Consider the following 15,713-nt stretch of genomic DNA (forward strand, 5'->3'; position numbering starts at 1 on the left):
ACCATTCTAATAGAGGTGGATAACAGAGACTTAAAGAGTATTACTCTAGCCGCAGGCACCATTATTGGAATGGCGGTTGATGACCGACATTTCTCCATCGATCTTGGAAATGAACTGCTAGGACCAATCCCCAAGGACTGTTTTGACAGTGACAGTGATGACAATACAACACCAGACAGGATTTTTACCCGGCATGGGGGGAACTTCCTGGTGTACACTTCTTGCCCTTATGGTAAGGAAGATGTGACTTGTGACTTCAGGAGGGATGAGGTGATTTTTCAGGTCCATGAGGGCTGCCTTTCCCACCTGAAGCCTCCGGTCCAAATCAGCACTCTGACCAGGGACTTCTCCACCCAGCTGGAGGAGGCCGCGGAGATAGCCAAACCAGAAGTCTTTCCAGGCTTCAGGCAGATGGTGGAAGAGAGAGTCAACCTAGCTGATGCCTGTGTGACTCTGGAACCAAAGCAAAAGTTGAAACAAGTTTTCTTGGATTTCCAAGATCTCTTTGCGGTAGACTCATATGACTGTGGTCGCACTGACATCCACACAACAACAATCCCCACAGACCCTGGCATGACTCCTGTGTTTGTGAAGCAATATCGCTTGCCTCTCGCATCAATGGAGTCCCTTACTGAAATAATTAAGAACCTTGAGTCCCGGGGAATAATCCGTCCAGTCCACAGCACCTTCAATAATCCGGTGCTGGGAATATTGAAGCCAAACGGCCAGTGGAGACTCTGCGCCGACCTTAGGGAGCTCAACAAATGGGTCCATACTTCCCGATGGCCTCTGCCCTACATTGACCAAGGGCTGGCCCAGATCCAGGGGTCACAGGTATTCACTGCAATAGACCTGACCAATGGATACTGGACTGTGCCTGTGAGTAGGGAGGACCAATACAAACTGGCTTTTACCTTTGGGGGCCAGCAGTACACATGGACCCGGACTCCCTTCGGATACCTCAACTCCGGCAATGAATTCAACATTTTCCTACATAAGGCCATGCCCGACCTGGGTGCGAGGGGTAACCTGGTTTATGTAGATGATGTCCTCATCAAAAGTTCATCTGTGGAGGAACACATAGCGGAGATCCGTTATGTTCTGACGCAGTTGAGGGCCGCCGGAGCAAAACTTTCCTTTCAGAAAGCACAGTGGTGTAGAACCCGTGTTAATTTCTTGGGGCATGAGATTACTCCGCAGGGTCTCTGTCCCCAGGAAAAGAAAGTGGAAGCACTTCAGAAACTGAAAGACCCCACAACTCTGCGGGAACTAAGGAGCCTCCTTGGACTGACTAATTACAGCAGAAAGTTCATTGAGGGCTACGCAGAGATCACCAGACCCCTGATTCATCTCCTGAAGGGGGGGGTCAAGTGGGAATGGGGTCCAGAACAAGCCGAGGCAGTAAGACAACTCAAGAGAAGCCTCTCACAAGCGCCTTGCCTAGCTTACCCTGTCAGAAACAAGGAGTTCTTCCTGGAGACGGGGTTCTCTAATACGTGCTTGACGGCAGTATTATACCAAAAGCATGACAAGGTCAATAAAGTAATCTCCTATGCGAGCAAAACTTTATCCTCTGTGGAGGAAAAATTCAACGATTGTGAGAAGGCACTCCTGGCAACGGTGTGGGCATTGAAGAATTACCGCCCGTTTATCCATGGGGAACACATCATAGTGGAGACTCAACACCAGCCTCTGCAATATCTCCAAAGTGACAGAATCCGGGCCGGAAATGTGAGTAATTCCCGAATTACTTCCTGGATTCTGTCAATGCAAGGCTTTCCTGTGGAGGTCAGATATGGCCAAAACAAGAAGAGTCCCCTCGCGCAAGGTCTGGCTGACTTGCATGATTGTGCCAGAGAAAACTGTCTCAAGGACGAAAGTCTAAAAATCAAGGACAACATGGAGGCATACCTTAACTCCCCCCACAAAGTCTTTGAAGAGGACATGTGTGAGGGAATGCCCACTGTCTGTGTGGATAGATGCTCTTACCATGTTGACAACAACGGGGAGAAAGAACTGGTGGCTGGCGTAGGGAATGCATGGGTGAATGAGTCCCCAGAACCCTCCGCTGGATACAAAATTGGTCCCCGAAGTAGTCAGGTGGCAGAATTGATGGCTGTGCATCAGGCCATCCTCACTGCTGTCCAGCATCAACTCCGCGAACTGGTCATAATCACAGATTCGGATTATGTACGGAACGGGTTCGTGGAGCACCTGGTTAATTGGAAAACCAGAGGCATGTTATGTGCTAACAACAAACCCTTGAAACATGGGAAGTTGATCCAAAACATTGACGATCTGGTCACCTCGAATGAGATGACCATCTATTGGAAAAAGATCAAGGGTCATTCCAAAGTAGAGGGACCAGACAAAACTGGAAATGACTTAGCTGATCAGCTGGCCAAAACCGGGGCCATCCAAGGGGATCTAATTGAGATTGAGTCCCTGTTGGGGGAAATCCAGGTCACTGCTATCACTAGGTCCCAGACAAATGCTCACAACGACCTTTCAATTGCCCAATGGAGCAAGGAGACCCCTGATGCTGATTTGATTACCGCTCAGAAGGCGGATCCAATAATTGGTAAGTTTTACCAGCACCTTGAGGACCCTGAGAACTTTCCCCTGACGGATACCGATTACATTGGGAAAGAGGACCTAAGATTGTTGATGAAATGTCCAAAAATCTTCCGAATCCAAGACGGTTTGTTGGTAAGGAAATCCAAAGCTGGCCATGACCAGTGGGTGGTTCCTACCTCATTCCGAAGCCTGATGTTAAGTCACGCCTATGATGCGGCCACCGTCGGTCATAGGGGGTTTCACACAACATTGGAAATCTTAAGAGAGGTTGCATACTGGCAACACATGGGGCAGGACCTCGACCAATACTTGAAGGGGTGTCTTGTGTGTGCACAATTTCAGCCATCATCCCTCACACACCGTGCGCCTCTCCAAAAGCGAGGGATGACACTGCCATGGTCAGATTTACAAATCGACTTTGTAGGCCCCGTGATTCGCTCTGCTAGGGGGAATAAGTACATGTTGACTGTGACATGCTTGTTTACCAAGTGGGTGGAATGTCTCCCAGCCCCAAATTGCAAGGCAGAAACCGCAGCTGCCTTGATGATTAACCACATCTTTTCCCGTTTTGGTCTACCTCAAAGGATTGAGTCAGACAGAGGTAGCCACTTCACCAGTGAAGTAATGACAAAGATGTGGGAGATACTGGGGTTCAAGAGAAAGCTGCATATTGCTTATAGAGCAGCTTCTTCTGGGGCAGTAGAGAGATATAACCGGACAATTGTGAGCATACTAAAGAAGTTTGTGGCAGATTCTGGGCCAAGTTGGGATATCCGATTACCTCTGGTCCTAATGGCCATCAGATCTACCCCTTCATCTGCAACCAAAATGTCACCATTTGAGTTGATGACTGGGCGCAAGATGGTGCTTCCTCAGCATTTGCTCTATAGGACCCAAGAGCAGACACTAATAAATGCCTCCACAACTCATGAGTATGTGGAGAATTTAAGGAAACACCTTCAACATGCTTTTGCTTATGCTCAGCGGAATCTAGAAAGATCAGCTGATAGCATGAAGACCCACTATGACCTGAAGACTTCCAGGAAGGAATATCAGGTGGGAGACCGGGTCTATCTATACAACTTCCAAAGAAACCAGGCAAAACAGCGGAAATTTTTGCCTACGTGGAAGGGACCCTTTGGGATCATCGACAAGATCTCCCCTGTGGCCTACAAAATCCACATCCCCAAAGGTCCTTTGGCAGCAGGGGAAGACAAGTGGGTCCACATAAACCAGTTGAAATGTTGCCATCCCAGGCACGCTCTGCAACAACTGGAGGAATCCTCTGGAATCCTAGCGGGTAATGTCTCAGACTAATTCAGTTCCAACTATAAAACATTCCACATCTAGTCTCTAAAATATTGTGATTTGCATGAAACTGTCTCTTAGTTATACTGTTTTTTTTTTCAAAATAAGAATGTAATGTTTCATTATGATGAAATGCATATGCTGCCCCACTATCTCAACAGTGGTGGAAACACGTCTATGAATAGGTATTGCCGCTCTTCCTTTGTCATCCTAGGAGAAAGAAAACCTGGAAACGGGCAAAGGAGGACGATCCGGAGACCGGGAGCAGAGACGCAATGGGCCCGGGGTACCGCACAATATCCCCATCAGGACCGGCGAGGAGAACCGATCGATCAGTACCGGATGGAGGAAAAGATGCTGAACTGTGCCATCTATTGGAAGAAGATGAGGAAACATCCCAGGTCTTGCGAGTCCCATTCGTGAAATAGAATTGCCATCGCAAGAGGGGGGCTTGTGGGATGTATTTACCCGTGCATCCGAGCCCTACCTCAAAACTGTGCAGTATTGACATGAAAAACATCATGATGGCCAGAGCTTCCCAGAAAATGCACAGGGAAATGCATGAAGAATAGGCTGCCACTCATTTTTGCCGATGTTATGGGCACAGAAGGACACTGCCTAAAACCACCATTGGACTACCCACACAGTAGTCTGAAACCATTGGGAATGGCAATGCTGATTGCCAAAAGCAAACCCATAACTGTTGGGAATTCATTTTTTTTCTTAAATCCCAAAAAGGGGTGCAGTACCAGTACTCACCACTATCAAAAAGCCGGCGTTTTAAAACAACACCAGATTTTACTTTTTTGTAGAAAACTGAATAAATGAACCCAAAGCAAGCCAAAGAAAGACTTACTGAGAGGTGGATCCAATGTAAAGTTATATTCTGAGGTGACTTGAAGGTTTATAACAAGACTGGCTGAGCTGTGGATTTCAGCAGTTTAAGTAAATTTGGACTGAAAGACACTAAAAATCGAAATGTTTAAATTGACTGAGTGACCTACTTTTGTGTGTCACATAGGTTTCAATTGTTTAAATGTCATAGTTTTAAACTTAGAATCAGCATCCTAGCTGCATATGTAAAAAAATGTCTTGACTTAAACTGGGGAACAGAAATGACATGTAGCTAAAAACTGGCTTAAAGAGATTCCAATTTTGCCTGGCAACTACCCCCCATCAGGAGTGAAACTTGAGTCACAGCTGTGTTCCCAGGCCTATCTGCCTTTTGCTGGCCACACTAAGGATATGCCATCTCTCTGATAATTGAATTAAGGTGAGCCCCCACAGAATACAGGAGCTCTGAACAAAGCCCTGTCCTGACCCAGGCAGATGGTTTATTGCAGATGTCGTAAATGTAGCTTCCTCCTGGAAGGACAAAGGAGGGGCACTGCCTGTGAGAGCAAGCTGGCTTGGCAGAACTGGAAAAACCAGAAATTCAACCTTGGGCTGGGAGAAAACCACACCCCTTTGGGGCCAGAACATAACTCTAAAAAGATGAATAACTCATAGAGCAGACATGTGAAAATTTTATAAATGATACCATAATTCTTGTGATTTTTCTGCCCACATTTTAAGAGGTTTTTAGAACCGGTGGTATGTTCAGGGGAGTTTTAGCGGAAAAGAGGATATTACTCAAAATGTGTGCCTGTGAAAAATCTGACACTTCATCAACTAATGTCCATACTCCTTGCGCACATGTGTGTAAATTTGGGGTAATGTCCGGTATTGCAAACCAGTTAAAAAGTGCAAAATATTGCCATTTCTGAATGCAAGCTCCCAGGAAGAGCAGAGTTGGAACAGGGGATAACTCGTGTGATATGTGATGGGTGCATGTAATTTCAAACCAATATGTACCTCTGCAAATATGTATTTGGTTCAAATCTAGATTTGTGTGCAAGTTGACAGGAGGAGTGGACTTTCTGCAGGCTGTAAAATGACATCACTCTGACACAACTTAGCTCCCCCAATCAGGGGAGAAATGAAAGCTTGGCCAATGATAAGTGGAGAGGGGCTGGCTAGTGATGCTGCTCACACACACCCATTTTCAAAACACATAAAAGCAGAGAGACAGGACAGATAGAGACCTTCAAATCCATTTGCTGCAGGACGCTCTGCTGGAAAATCCATACTTTACCTCCATCAATCTCTAGAGAATGCTGTGCAGAAAGATCCAGACTTCAAATCCATCAGGCCAGACCAGACCAGCAGAGTAGAGCTGACCTGTTAGCAGAACCAGAGAGAGCTGACCCAGATCACTGTGAAGTGCAGAGACCAGAGTCCAGTCTAAAACCTGACCAGATCCGTGGCGAGGCCCAGTTAACTCAAGAATATAGTGTGAGTACCTAGAAAACTGTGCAGAACCAATCTCTTAGTTAACATAATATAATTCAATTCTATTTTAATCTAAGTAGAACTGCCTCCTAACTGTCACCTGTCATTTGTAAAGCTGTCATTTGTCATTTTCTATTTGCAAGCTGCACTTGTCTTTTTGAAATTTTAAAATTTCAAATCTGAAAAACGACCTTTATTTAATCGCTCATATCTCCGTGACCGTTTCTGCTAGAGACTTGCAGTAACTTTCCTCTGAAAGCTGAGAATCGTGGCTTTCCTACGTACCTAGAAGCGCATTCCTACCCCCTATATTTTTGCCGCAATCGTGAAAAACGCACTCGCGAATTTACCGCGATTTGCCAATTTCTCCACGTGTAAAAATCTGCTGCTGCTTGCCTTCCATTTGCCAAAAATTCGTTTAACCTGCTAGTTAATCCTAGATCCTTGATAAAGTGAGCCTGAACTCATCCCAAGTATATTTCACTCACCCTGAACCTCTAGAGGGAATTAAAAGCATTTTAGCATATTTTTCACATCATTGCCAGCACATGTAAAAGCATTTTGGGCCTGTGTTTCCAACTTTTGTAGTGTAAACTTGCTGGGGTGAACTGAATTACATTTGATTGCATTTCTGAGAACTGTGTGCTTTCCTTCCATTTCCTTGCATCGCATAAAGGGGGGAGGGGATTGCCAGAGAAAAGTGATTACATTGTTTTGTTGAAATCATATTGAGTATTTTCTGTATTGCAATTTCATTCCACATTGCATCCATTTGAAACCATAAAAGTATTGTTGCTACCTTCTCCATTTCATGTCAACTCATCATTGATTATAAAGAAGTGTGCTAGTGCCAGACTATCCATTATTGATTACTGATCAGATTAAGTATGATATTCAATTATTAATTTATTCTAAAGTGTGATATATATCTCTATTGTTTAAATTATCAAATAAACCTTTTAACTTGCAAAACAGAACTACTTCTTGGCTCAGTGGGGTCAGGGGGATTCTGAGAGAGGGGTGTTATATAGGGGTAGTCATCCAGAACGCATGAACTGGACATAAAGATATATCAATAAGGGTTTTCATTCAGTATTCTAGACTAGGCGTTGACTTGGCTGTAGTGCTGAATTGAATCCTCTTACACGTGCCTTGCCAAATCCCGAATATATCTTTGATTAAATGTTTCCAAAAGATGACAAATAGTGTGCAGGGGATGGGAGTTCCCCAACAGGGAACTTAGTTTGTTCTTGTCTATATTAGCACCCAATTAAACAATATTGGGAGTTTCATTTTTTGTGTCTTGTTTTTAAATGCATTCATGTTTTAGCTCCCGGCCCCCTCCCATTTATGTTCCTTGGTGTCTTTACACCACTACTTTGGAGATCTACACTATGCCTCCCAGTTTCATCTATCTATTCTTCAGCCCCCTTGCACTTCCTCTCAGTTCCGCTTGTTTCAACTGCTTGCTCCCACTCTCTACAATTCTCTTCCTATTTTAATTTGATTCTCTTCTACTCTATCCCAATTTAAATTATGTCTAAAACCATACCTTCTTCAATCTGCCTGCAGTGCTTGCTGTCACATTATTGTGACATTGGTTTGTGATCCTGATCTAAGCATTTGCCTTGTTTGTACCATCATTTCCTCGATTGTTCAGCGATTTGGATAAAAGTGCTATGTACATTTTGAGTGCTTGGCTTGAGGAAGACATTGAGGTAGAATCTATTCCAGAAATGTCAACGTTTTTCCAGTCTCTGACCCTCTCTCCTTCCTCTAATAGAGATGTTATACCACCTCGAGCAAACTTCGGTAACCTCTGAATTTATAAGCAGCATCTTGCTTTAGTATTTTTGCATTTGAATACATTTTGGACCTTTCACTCCCCCGTCACCATTCTGTATTTTCTTGGCTTCTCTGGCCGAGTCAGAGAGATTGCCCACCTGCATCTGCATATCATCCGCCTTGTGGTGGTGCACTCAATCTAACTAGAGAGCCTCAAATAGATGGTTATGAGTTCCATCGTGGTTTCTTGGAGTGTTGTTTCATGTGCCTCTGTAATCGCTGTTTCGCATACTTGGTTACTTGTGATCATCAAACTGCCAAGGCATTATACGCAAACAGATTTTGAGTTGGTTGCCCTTTGGGAGCTCTTCTCCTAGTCCTGGTCTCTACAGCTCATATCTACAGTGTGACACTAGCGACAACCACAATTCTCCGGCACCCACAAAATCATTGTAGTATATCCATACCACTGTCAGTCTTTAATGAGGTTTCTCCACCATCGGGATGTCAATGCAGAAAAATACCACTTACACACATCAGCCAAAGCTAGCCGTTTAAGTCAAAACCACAATGAAGCAAGATTTACTTTCATTGGTGGGCTTATAATGGCATTTAAAACCAGGAAGCAACTCAAAAACAAATCACTTCTAGACCCTCTATAAGCTGGACAGGAAAGGCCCCACTCATGAAACTCTTTGGGTATCATCACTCTCATTAAAATATATGATCCACAGTCACTCCCCTACTATAGACTGGCTCATCTATCAGAAGGCAGATTCAGGACCTTCACTCAGAAGACAGTGTTGGCTCTTGCACATGACTAAGGTGCCACATATCACAAATCCCCAGAGCTATATTTTATCCCAGTGACAGTGTTGGAGATGTGCAACATCCCTATTGGTTCATGCACCAATCCTTCGGTGACCCTTAATAGATACTTGTTCTCTCAGGCAATTTGCTTTCTGATATCTGTGTTGCAACAAACACTAATGCATGGGTCATGGTTGTTGTTTGCGCTCATCTTCAAATAGGTGTCGGTTGAAGGCTTCCCATTGAATGCATGCTCCCATTTTGTTAGGACTAAGACAAGGAAGGGGTACATGGATGTAGTGGGCCGGTTTCTTACTTGTACTGGTCATTACAGCAACACTTATTCAGCCTAATTCACAAGAGCGGTGTGTGTGTGTGTTCTTATCAGGGCATGAATTCCCTCATACATTTAGGACTGTGATGAGGAGGAGGAGGGTCCTGTATAATTAAGATTCCTAGTAGGTAATCAGAGCATTGATTCGATAATGGACGGGTTATTGATTTTTCATGCACTGCTCTGAAGAGACTATGAAAACGTTCTGAACATTCCCTTTTTTGTTTCTTTTGATTAGACCAAAGGTAAATACGAGTTTGCATTTGATGAATATGTCTCATACTCAAGTTACGAAGAGAGTACTTTCAAAGCCCATTCGAAGCAAACCAGTGCGAGCTTCGGTTTCAAGATCCCCGGCGTCTTCGAGATTGGCTTCAGCTATAGTGATAGCAAATTCAAGAAGGTCATTGAAAGAACACGCCGATTCTCAAGCTCGGTAAGTGCATTTGCTGTTGTTCCTTGGGTTTAGCAGAAAATCATTAATCATGTTTACCTATTTGAAATTGTTTTGTGAGAGAAAATAAAAGGATACGAAGCACTTTTGTGCCATCATGGCTAAGGCTTCCTTCTGGCTTGTCTAGTGAAAGTTACGCTGATGCCATTAGGCCTCGGCCTTGGATCCAGGTTCTTTAAGGTGGGCACAGATGGTCTAAACTACAACAATTATGTACACATTGCTCGTATTGATGGTCTAAAATATTATTTATTTCATTTATGATAATTATAGATGCATTTCTGTTTTCTTGTTATCCTAACGTTGATGCTTTTATTTCGCTCAGGGGTGTTTTTTTTGTTTATGTTGAGATCATATAGTTACACTATACATTTCCATAGGGGCATAATGCTTGGCAGATCAAAGCTTATTAAAACAAAAATCTCAAAATACTAGTCACTATTTGGTACTATAGAGTATACCATAAATCAATAGTTACGTTTTTACAAATGAAAACCAGTGTTTAATCAGCACTACCTAAATCCGCAAAACCTCCTCAGATGGTGGAAACGTTTAAAAGACTTATCACAGTGAAATTAACTGCGCATGTGCAGTTAATTTCACTGTGATAAGTCTTTTAAACGTCACTATTTTGGCAACCGGTAGAACTATATTGTAAGGTGTTTCTCCCTATGTTTCTGACAGAAAGGGTGAGCAGCAACCTGTTGGATTCCTGAGTCTGGGATACTTACACCTTACCGCACACATGTGAGAATGAAAACAAAGGAGGATGATTGATGGATCCTCATATGAGGGCCTGTGGCAGACCTCTGTATGTGCAGGCGGCCCTGTGAGAGGGTAGGCCCTCTCATAATTTGTATTTGTTTTATTTGCAGTGCGCACCTTGCCCAAGAGCTTCTGGGCGCATGTTTAGGAAGCAGTTACAAGTTACAACAAGTAGATACAATATACATTTTACATATTACCTATATTTACAAAATGTTCTGAATAGAGTAAACAAGTCAAGAAGAGGAAACAATTGCAGTTCCAGCAAATAGATACAATATACAGTTTACACATATAGCTCACACCCCCGGCTGTCCGTAACTTGAAACTGGGAATAGCCAGAGTGTGTGCCTGGGCAGATCTCAGTGGTCTGGATGGTGTGTGTTGTGTGAAGCGTGTGGATAGGTAGGCAGGGGGGGCTGCTTTGTTCTGGGCCTTGTGGGTTAGAACAAGTGCTTTGAGAGATATACGATGAGAGATGGGTAGCCAATGCAAATTGCGTCTGGTGTTGGAGATGTGAGAGCGCCTGGGAATGTTGAGAGCTGCCCTTATGGCGTTGTTCTGCGTGACCTGGAGTTTGTCAAGGTTTCTTTGACTAGTCCCTAAGAAGAGGGCGTTGCAGTAGTCAATTTTGAACTTGATGAGGTTTCTGGCGAGAATCAGACAGTTGCCCGTTGTCAGAAAGGGGCGACATGCTGTAATCAGTTTACAGGCATAGGATGACGCTGACACATCTGCATTGGTTTGTCTATTGAGGGATAAAGTGGAGTCAAGCTATAGTCCCAAAGTTTTTGTAACGTTAGAGACTTTGATATCGTTCCCATCAATAATAAAGGAATTGTATTTGGGGTCGAGTTTGGTGAGTTTAGATTGAGAGCCTAGGATGATTGGCTCTGGTTTTTCATCATTAAGGCAAAGCCCATGATGAGCCATCCAGGCCTCGATGACAGTGTAGACTGTGTTGAGAGCTTTGGAGTCGGTTACATAGTCAGCAGTGATAGGGATGAGTATCTGGGTGTCAACCGCATAATTAGTGTAGGAGACACCCAGATAGTCAAGTATATCAAAAAGTGGTTTAGTAAACACGTTATACAGTGTGGGAGATACACAAGATCCTTGTGGGACTCCGCACGGGACGTGGGCTGGGTCAGCTGTAGCTAGAGAAGCGAAGACCCTCATGGTTCTGTTTGCTAAGAAGGAGCTGATCCATGATATGGATGCATCTGAGAAGTGGGCAGCAATCTTAAGGTGGTAACAGAGGATTTGATGATCGACCAGATCAAAGGCTGCTGAAAGATCAAGGAGGAGCAGGAGCGCCTGTTTGCCCTTGTCTTTCAGATCCTCGATTTGAGATTTTAAGTCTATTAAGGCTGTTTCCGTGCCGTGTCTGGGATGGAACCTGGATTGTCTAAACCCTAGTAGAATGTTGTTTTCAAGTAGTCCTGGATTTGGAGACAGGCCGTTCGTGCCAACAATTTTGAGAAGGTAAGGCACCGTGGTGATCGCCCTGTAGTTAGAAGGATTACTGGGGTCAAGATTAGGTTTTTTGATTAAGGGTATGACCCAAGAATCCTTGAGGTTGTCGGGTACAGTTCCCGATTTGAAGGATGCTTTAATGAAAGAGGTAATGAATGGGGAAAGATCATGTGTGGCTTCCTTTATTACTGGTGCTGGGCAAGCGTCACCTTGGCAGTTGGAAGGCTTGTACTTCGTAATGATATTTTCTACTTCCTTGATGGTAAGGGGTGAGAAGCTGAACAGTTTGAATAGGGGTGTTTAGGTGAAGGAATTTTGTATCACATGGGGTTGCCAGTTGAGTCAGAGAGGTAGCTTTTTTTGCATTAATTTTGGTGTGGAGCACAGCAATTTTGTCAAGCAGTGCTTTTTGAATATTAGCGCACCACTCAGTGACAGGGGTGCACGTATCAAGCGGCGCAACTGGAGACTCAAGTTCCTTGAGGATCTTGAAGAGTTCCTTGGTGTTTGATTGGGCTTGAATGATCCTTTTATTCTACACTTCCTTTTTTGCAGCTAGGATATCTTGTTTGTAGGTCAGGTAGGCTGAAGTAAGGTTATTTTTGTTGATTAGAGAAGGTGAGCTTTTCCAGTGAGTCTCAGCTTTTCTTTTTTCTTTCCGCAGGTCGCGTAAGTGCAGAGTGAACCATGAATTGAGGTGGATCCGTGGTTTTTGTTTGCGCAGTTTGATGGGGGCGATGGTATTGAGTGCTTTTAGCATGGCGCGGTTATAGGTGTCTATTAATGCTGTGGGGTCCGAGCAAGTGGAGGACGCCAAGTACAGTAAAAGGAGGATGAGAGGGAGTAGTTTCTCAACCGTGATGTCCTTTTTGTTGAGTGTGTAAGTGGGAGGATCAAGGTTAGGTTTAACTATGGGTTGACTGGAGTTAATGGAGAATGATATTTTGTGGTGATCAGACCATGCGCAAGGAGACACAGAGGTGACGTTGAGTGCACAGTTCATGTCTGAGACCCAATCGAGAGTGTGCTCACTAACATGTTGGGTGAGGCCGAAGTCGGCAAGGACATTTTCTAAGTCGGTGGCTTTGGAGTCATTCTTATCCTGGTAACCTAGATTGAGGTCACCCAAAATAATAATTTGAGAGTTGGGCTTAGTGCTAGAATCTAGAATATATGAGATGTCTTCTACAAATGAAGAGGTAGGTCTAGGGGGCCTCTAGATAAGATGTACTGTGGCCGTGTGGTTGGGTGAGTTCGGTAGTTTAATGGACAGTAGTTCCGCTGAGGGCAGTTTAAGGCTGTTGGCAGCTCTGAGGTTAAGCAAGCTCTTAAATATGAAGGCTAGTCCCCAGCCCTTAGTTTGGCTGGTGTCTCTGTCACACCTGATGATCGAATAGTTGTCGGCAATGGCCAGGGTCAGGGTGGGGCCGGAGGCCGCATGCAGCCAGGTTTCTGTGATTGCAAGAAAGTCAAGGTTTTCTGTGACAATGAAATCTGCAATATGTAGGGCATGCGCGGGGACGGAACGTGCGTTGATGGGGACACCTTTAAGTTTAGCGACCATGGTGTCATTATGTGCATGGAGGGCAGGGTCAACTTTAGGAGTCGAGTGGACTATGGTTTTGTTCTTGCTAGAGTTGTACATTTTGTCGGTTACAGGGTTGTTCAGATGGTAGGACCAGTGATGACATCTATCAATAATTAAATATAATTAATTCCTCACTGTGTCCTTGTATAATAATGTAAATAATGTACAGCACTGTAACTAAGTTGAGAATATACTTGTAATGTTTGCGCTCTCATACCTTCTGGTCCGGTGCGCCATATAAATAAATAAACAAACAAACAGACAAATTGGGTCACATGGGAGCAAAGTAAATCACATGTAGTAAATATATAATTAAATAGCATCAAAATGGTTCACCTGTGAGCAAGTTAAATCACATTTGGTAAATAAATAATTGTCACTGCCATACTCCCTACTTCCTTGTAGCTGAAGACTACCACATAGCCTCACATCACTTTGGTCACAGACACGCAAACACCATTAGCCTAACCAGGGAAATACGATCAACTACCCCTTTAACGGTGGGGTGTGTAATCTGTCCTTAAAGGAGCATATCATTATCCTTCAAACACTGCCTTGTATATGAAGTGGACGTGGGCAGATCAACGGGCACCAAGCCTGCCCTAACACAATGAACAAGCAGGGTTTTGCATAAGCTTGCCACCAGACAAAACACGATGGACTTAGCCTTCCTTCTCTACCACTCAACCCCTCTCCACCACTTTACTATCCCTAAGCAGGAATGAGGACATGTCCCATGGAGCGGAGGTGCCATACGCTGTAATGTACTATTAAAGAAAAACAGCACAAACCGCCATGTCGCACGGGAGCCTCTGGAGTGGCACCCTACGTCTGACTGAGTGGGAATCACCTCAGTAACACATCCCTAGCGAACCCCTTTGAACAAGGCCTCAGCATGTCTCTTAGGCCAATCACTGCCCCCACCGCAGTCAGGTCAGAGAGAGAGAAAAGTAAAAAAACAACACATGTGCGCATTAACTGCGCACGCTGCCTAACGTACCCATTATCCACTTTTTTCCACTCCTACCTCAGCCGCATGCCAACACAGGGAGATAAGAGTGCCGGACCTGTCCCTCACAGCCTCGCCAGCTTTGTGGGACAAACATTAGCTAAACGTTCTCCCTACTTCTGTTCCCAGCACCGGCACTGCTCAAGAACTCGACACTGTGAAGGGGAGAGTGAGCTGTCGGCCGGAGATGGGACAGCCGATGGGGTCGTCCCTGTTCTTTTCATTCAGGGAAAGTGTCACCGCTTTCCCAGTTCCCTCGTCTCTCCCTCTCGTGTTCCCCCGGTGCTCTCACCAGTCAGAGGATTCCCTCAGGGTTTTTTGCTCCCACTTTTTGATCTCCACTTAGTTTGCCAGCAGGGGAGCTCGCGCTGCAGTTGAGTTGGATTCTCCTCACAGACCGGCCCGCTCCCCGTGCTGGTGGATCATACTATGTTTGCCAGAAACAAACGCCTCGCGCTGGGAGCATGAAACGAGGTGAAAGGAAAGAAATAGAAAGGGTAAATAACCAAATGCCCCCCAACAGGGACACCGTGCTCATTCATACACATAAACCCACACGAAATACGGGTTTACCTATATGAAAGTGCCCTCTGGGGCACCTTTGATTTTATTTGTGCAAGGATTCATTGCCTTTCATGTATTAGTTGTAGCTTGAAAAGTGTAGCTAGTCATTAACACCCTCATTTTCATAAGGGTTTAGAATTGGGCAGATGTGTGGAAATACACATAAACAATGTTTTCAAATGTTTTGCCACATACCCACCATTTTGTTTCCGATTCGCCAAATGTGGTGCATTTTCCTGCTCCATGCAGGGAATAGGAATGTGTCTATGCCCACATTGGAAATCTGACAAGTATGGCTGCCAATATTATTTGCCTGATTTTAGAGTATGCTAAATGCAGGTCCAGTCAAAAGAAAACCACTGTACCCGTGACATCAAAGTTAGCTCATGGTAGCTTCTGTGACATAACACCACCATATCAAGATATGTCAGAAAGCTATGCAAGTCCACCTTGAGGCCCCTGACTACAGGGAACAGTGGTACGTTCCTCCCAGTGGCCTCTTCAGGAGCGGGAGTTGTGGGTTGCTATGACTCTGCATTTACTTACAGCTTCTACATGGAGCCCAGCATTGGTTATATGAAGGAATATAGTAATTGGTATACATTCTTTTGTGTATTAGACTCTGGAATAGACAATCTCTTGTGTTAACACAACTCCTACACCCTTAAGTGTTTGGCCAGCGATCTGCACACCAAGAGTAGGTGGCAAAATT

The 15,713-nt window shown here is 44.5% G+C and overlaps 1 protein-coding gene across 1 annotated transcript in view; it reads left to right on the forward strand.

Annotated features, from left to right (window-relative positions):
• C8B (complement C8 beta chain) overlaps window positions 1-15,713 on the forward strand; it is a 457,407-nt gene that overhangs the window by 197,158 nt on the left and 244,536 nt on the right. Inside the window, exon 6 of the mRNA XM_069642105.1 lies at window positions 9,384-9,581. Within this exon, the coding sequence (XP_069498206.1) occupies window positions 9,384-9,581 (198 nt within the window). The remainder of the gene's footprint in view (window positions 1-9,383; window positions 9,582-15,713) is intronic.

Source organism: Ambystoma mexicanum, chromosome 1q (assembly GCF_040938575.1).
Source record: "Ambystoma mexicanum isolate Mex_15411 chromosome 1q, UKY_AmexF1_1, whole genome shotgun sequence".
Taxonomy (NCBI): Eukaryota; Metazoa; Chordata; class Amphibia; order Caudata; family Ambystomatidae; genus Ambystoma; species Ambystoma mexicanum.